The sequence below is a fragment of the Corticium candelabrum genome, chromosome 1 (assembly GCF_963422355.1).
Source record: "Corticium candelabrum chromosome 1, ooCorCand1.1, whole genome shotgun sequence".
NCBI lineage: Eukaryota > Metazoa > Porifera > Homoscleromorpha > Homosclerophorida > Plakinidae > Corticium > Corticium candelabrum.
Window position 1 is genome coordinate 3,647,575 of NC_085085.1, and position 5,661 is coordinate 3,653,235.

The 5,661-nt window shown below is 42.7% G+C and overlaps 1 protein-coding gene across 1 annotated transcript; it reads left to right on the forward strand.

Moving 5' to 3' along the window:
- The first annotated feature begins 2,003 nt into the window (after positions 1-2,003).
- On the forward strand, positions 2,004-3,106 carry LOC134177406 (GTPase IMAP family member 4-like). Its single transcript, XM_062644213.1, has one exon. The coding sequence runs from the start codon at positions 2,004-2,006 to the stop codon at positions 2,949-2,951; it is 948 nt and encodes a 315-aa protein (XP_062500197.1). The 3' UTR covers positions 2,952-3,106.
- The last annotated feature ends 2,555 nt before the right edge of the window (positions 3,107-5,661 follow it).

Here is a 5,661-nt window from a genome sequence, read left to right on the forward strand (position 1 = left end):
CATTTATGACCAAGTAATGGAAATGTTCTAGCACACTGCCAGGGTGCACTTCTGAGCTGTATCTCTTTTTTAAGGCTGCTTTCCTGCTGGTCTGGGCACTGCTGAACAAACGATATGACTGTTTGTCTGACTGTCCGTCGATCTGTTGTCTGTGTGTCTGTCTCACTGTATCAGTGTGTGTGTGTGTGTGTGTGTGTGTGTGTGTGTGTGTGTGTGTGTGTGTGTGTGTGTGTGTGTGTGTGTGTGTGTTTGCTTGTACTTGTGTGTGTGTGTGTTTGCTTGTGTTTGTGTGTGTGTTTGTTTTTTTGTTTGCTTGTGTGTGTTTGTTTGTTTGTTTGCTTGTGTGTGTGTGTGTGTGTGTGTGTGTGTGTGTGTGTGTGTGTGTGTTTGCTTGTACTTGTGTGTGTGTGTTTGCTTGTGCTTGTGTGTGTGTGTGTGTTTGTTTTTTTGTTTGCTTGTGTGTGTTTGTTTGTTTGTTTGCTTGTGTGTGTGTGTGTGTGTGTGTGTGTGTGTGTGTGTGTGTGTGTGTGTGTGTGTTTGCTTGTGCTTGTGTGTGTGTTTGTTTTTTTGTTTGTGCTTGTGTGTGTTTGTTTGTTTGTTTGCTTGTGTGTGTGTGTGTGTGTGTGTGTGTGTGTGTGTGTGTGTGTGTGTGTGTGTGTGTGTGTGTGTGTGTGTGTGTGTCTTTATCTGTTTGCTAGTTTGTGTGTTTTTCTGTTTGCTAGTTTGTGTGTTTCTCTGTTTGCTAGTTTTGTGTGTGTGTGTGTGTGTGTGTGTGTGTGTGTGTGTGTGTGTGTGTGTGTGTGTGTGTGTGTGTGTGTTGGACTTGTGCTTCTTGGAGGCAAACTTTTAACCGCTACGACAGGACGAGAGTGTGTGTGTGTGGGGGGGTTGCGGGTGCGGGTTCCGGTGCTGGTGTCTAGCTACTTTGTTCCTCTTATGATAGTTTGGGATAGTATGGCTGATTACCGCAGCATATGATGACAGTAGTAGTAGTGTGTGGCTACACAGCTATAGTAGTTATTGATATTGATTTCAAATTTTGTCAAGAATACATTCTCATTATTTTAATTTGGTGTGTACCAAAAATTAACGTCCAGAATAATTTGGAAATTTCTAATTTTTATCTAAGTATCATTTTTAGAATGTGCACGTTTTTGTCAACATTGGTCAGCCAATAAGGCTCTTGAAGACCTCAACTCACATATACTCAAAATTTCATTAACCTGAATTTGTGAAAAGAACTATAATTTGAAAATTTGTTGGAAGTTAGGACAGCCCATCCTAGTACCCGACAATGCAAAATATCATAACGTTGTGGTAGAAAAAATTGCTACAAAATCTACAAGAAAACAGGACAATCATGTCACATGATTGAACTTCTAGCAAGGCATGAACTCTAGGTCTCCCATGATACTTATCTCGAAACAACACAGGAATCTGGATTTACTATGGAAAACATCTGTCATGAAGGCATGTACAGCGTGTAACTCCTTAGAAGTTGTCAGTATGCGTCAGGCGTGCATGTGCTAGAGTACGCGAAAGGGTAGAGGAAAGACGGCCCTAGCGGAGCAGATCATTGAAGTGAACCCTGACGGTGATTCAGATGCCAATGAGTCCGGTTCAACAGAGAGCTACAACGAAGACCAACTGCAAATCACATAGTAAACCTATCTGGTAGCCGTGTGGTCTAGGTAATGGACACGTCAATAGTGTAAATTGTTACAGTACATAACTTTAATTTGATATCCTCACCTGGTGGTCTTGCAAGCTGATTGAATTCTAGTCTGTCTCAAGCTCATTAAAACTCCGGAAGTTGCCTATACTGATTCTTTTTTAAAATCTACGAAAATAATGTTGTCATAATTGAATTTATCTATTGAAGCGCCGTCGAATGATATTCATTAGACGTAGAGAAAGCCCTTACCGCTCGCGAGCTATGCGCCGAATGCTGGCGTTTTAGTATCCCGTATATGTATACACCTCCTTGTGCATCTCACGGCGGCATGTCTGTCTCAGAGGCTGCGTCTAACAACCGAACTGTAGTTCTAGTTGGAAGAACGGGAGTAGGAAAATCGGCCTGCGCAAACACTCTTGCGGGCGCCGATTTATTTGAAGAAAGCAATTTGTCTGCGAGCCAGACGAAGTTTGTCAACAGCCAAACTATTCGTGTCGTTCGCTCGGGTAAAGAATACAACGTGAAGATTGTTGATACAGTCGGTATCGGTGACACCGAACTGTCGCCTGACGAAGTCTTGCAGCGCCTCGCGACTGCCTGCAATGAGTGCGTGGAAGGAATCAATTCCGTGTTTTTTGTTACAAAAGATCGCTTTACTAAAGAAGAAGCAGATGCGTGGGACGTTATGTGGCAAGTTCTATTTGGAGCAGAAGTTTTGGAGTTTAGCAGCATCATCAGAACAAACTTTTTGCGTTTTCGAGATCAGGCGGCTGTCGCAAAGGACAAAGAGCAGCTAAAGCTAACCAACAAAGACGCGCAAAGAGTTTTGACTAGTGTTAGGTATTTCTTGCATGTTGACAATCCTCCTTCAGAGTACGGCGGCGAAATTATTCGTGAGCATTCACGGGAGATTTTGCTTAAACATCTGATCGTCAATTGTGAAGAAGTTTTCCAACCGCCGGTACTGCGTGAAGTCAAGGAAAGAATTTCCGGTCACGTCCAGGCACATCAGGAAGCAAGAGATAAGATACAACAACTGGAAGCTCAGCTGGAAGAAACTTCTAGCGAAAAAGAACGATTAAAGCTTCGTGCAGAACTAGCGGAGGCTAATAAAACAGAAAGAGACGAGAGTAAGGTAATAGCACGTGTGATGGAGCGCATTCTAGAGAAAGACAGAGAACGAGAGGAGAGAGAAAGAGAACGAGCTGAGAGACAACAGATGTTCGAGATAGTGGGTGAAACACTAAAAGTACTTGGCAATTGTTTGGTGATGTGATTTAATTTCTTTAAATGCGAAATCCTTACATGATATAAAGTTTCATGTAGTAGCGACAGTATTTGCTGTACTGTTCATAGCGTGTCCGGTGCATGCTGCACGTCGGATTTTATCTATCTTTACATGTATACTGTGGTTGAGATCGCAATAGTAGTGTTGACAATTTGAGTCTCCGTTCCTGACATCACCATGCAGTCACATCTCTCAATATCTCCTAGAGTACACAATCGCTCACTTGCATGCGTCTGTCCACGTGTCTGTCTGTATGAACATGCCAACCGACCGGACGCCGGTCACGGATCGTCGCGAAACGCGGCGGGCGGGTCGAGTTCGACTGTTCGAGTCGGATAGTTTTCCCTAGATTGCTTTCAGTGCAAGGTGCGTCGGCTGGAGTGTAAGATGCGTAGGCGTGTGTCTAGGTTTTGTGTATTTAGTAACTGGAGCGTGCCAGGCAAGAAGTGCAGCAACAAATCGACTTGCAACAGCTGCATGTGTATACAACGACAACAACACTAGAGATGCGTGTACATGTCGATGCTACTTCTACGTGGCTTGCTGCGCGAGCCCTAGGGTCACGTTTCCTCCCTGCTTGTGTTCGTCGACGTCTTCGACTTCCATGTTCTTCGTCGTTTCCACGGTACCAATTGTGGACATGCAACATCACTCCAACCTCCAGCCATGCTGCTATGCTGCGTTCATTGAGTACTACATGCTCTGCATGCTACTGACGGAGTCTAACTGGATGACGACATTCCATTTAGATTTTCTTGCTTTGTGGGGACTTTCGTTAAGTCTTTCCTGTGATACCACGTAGCTCGTGTACAGCCATTGTGGAAAATTGCATTAGTGACCACTGTGATCACTATTGACCAATAGTGCATGAGATTGACACAGAACATGCGAACAAGCAAGATCAACAAGAACTCTCTAGGTAGATGCTAAATTCAGCTAGCTAAGAAATGGTCAACTACATAGCATGTACCAGCTAGGCTGCTGCTCCAGGCTCGGTCGACATTCCAACAGATTGCATAGTTTCTGCATGGCAACATCATTGATACTATTTTCTTTGATCTGTCCTGTGATCTTGCTCTCACATCCACTGTCATACTTACACCAACGAATGACACATTACTGTTTGTCTATCTGTCTGTCTGTCTGTTTGTTATCAAAATTCGTTGAATCTTTCAGTCTACACAACCTCAGTTACCTGTGAGTCATATTAGAAGTTCAACCTATCTAGCATAGAGTTGATACCTGTACAAATAATTCATCAAAGTCAATGAGGTAGCTAAGTCTATAGCAAGCTTCCTGTCTAGTAGTACACTTGCATAACACCTCTTTACGTCAAATTGGCATCTCCAATATGTTTTGATTCAATGAACTCGATGGAGTTGTTGTTTTTATTTTCATCTCTTGAACATTTACATATCTTGTGGAGAACCCTCCAACATTGTCAGCCCTGTAACCGAAATGTTCTAGGACTAGTGGTATCTTTTTGAGACACCAGCCACCACCGACTACCAAGCGTTTCTGAGCTGTATCTCTTTTTCTTTCTTTTTTCCTTAGGCCTGCTACTTCCTGGCTTGGGCAGTGCCAAACAGACTATTCTGGTCACAATGTTGGTTCCAAGGATGAGCAATTTGTCTGTCTGTTTGTCTGACTAGCTGTCTGTCTGTCTGTCTGTCTGTCTGTCTGTCTGTCTGTCTGTCTCTCAGTCCATACATACATTTCCATTACAATGTAATTTCCATCAAACTCTAAAGGCAAATCTCCACTGCATAATAATTACTACATAATACATCAGCCTGATATGGGGAATAAACTTAAAAGAAGCTTCTTAACTGTTTCTCTGTCTGTCTGTCTGTCTGTCTGTCTGTCTGTCTGTCTGTCTGTCTGTTTGTTTGTTTGTCTGTCTGTCCGTCTGTCCGTCTGTCTGTCTGTTTGCCTGCCTGCCTGCCTGCCTGTCTGCCTGTCTCACACATTGAAATAGTGAACTTGCAACTTGTTTATGAAGAAGTGTCTTTTAATAATTGAAAAATCATGTATTCTAGTGTGTAGAGATGCTGTATTCTAATAAAATAACCTACCTGCCTGCCTGTCTGCCTACCTGCTTGCCTGCCTGCCTGTCTGTCTGTCTGTCTGTCTGTCTGTCTGTCTGTCTGTCTGTCTGCCTGCCTGGCTGTCTGTCTGTCTGTCTGTCAATCACATATATTTTCAAACATTCATCTATCATACAAAGAGTGCTAGGCAATGACATAATGTTTTAGGTGCTACAGTACACAGGAAAAAGCACTAAAAACAGTAACAACTTAACTTAAAAGATAACCCAGGTCAGCCTAGTGGCTAAAGAACTGGGTTGAGTACTTAGCCTGTCTGTCTGTCTGCCTGCCTGCCTGTCTGTCTGTTTTTCTGCCTGTCAACAGTATTTTACTATTGATAAATAACTTTAACTCTACATAAAGGTGCAGCTAATTTAGTAACAGCTATGCTAGTATCCCACATGCGACAGTCTGATAAAGAAATCATGTAGGAAACAACAACAACAACAACAACAACAACAACAAATGAGTAGAGTTCTGAATGTTTAGTTTAGTGTCATCACAGTCATCTTTCCATGCTTCAAAGATTGCTCTCAATTTTAATTTCTTATGATGGCATTAGAGTTTGATATTTGTAGACACAGTGACAATCTTCTCCCCTTCTGTTGAAC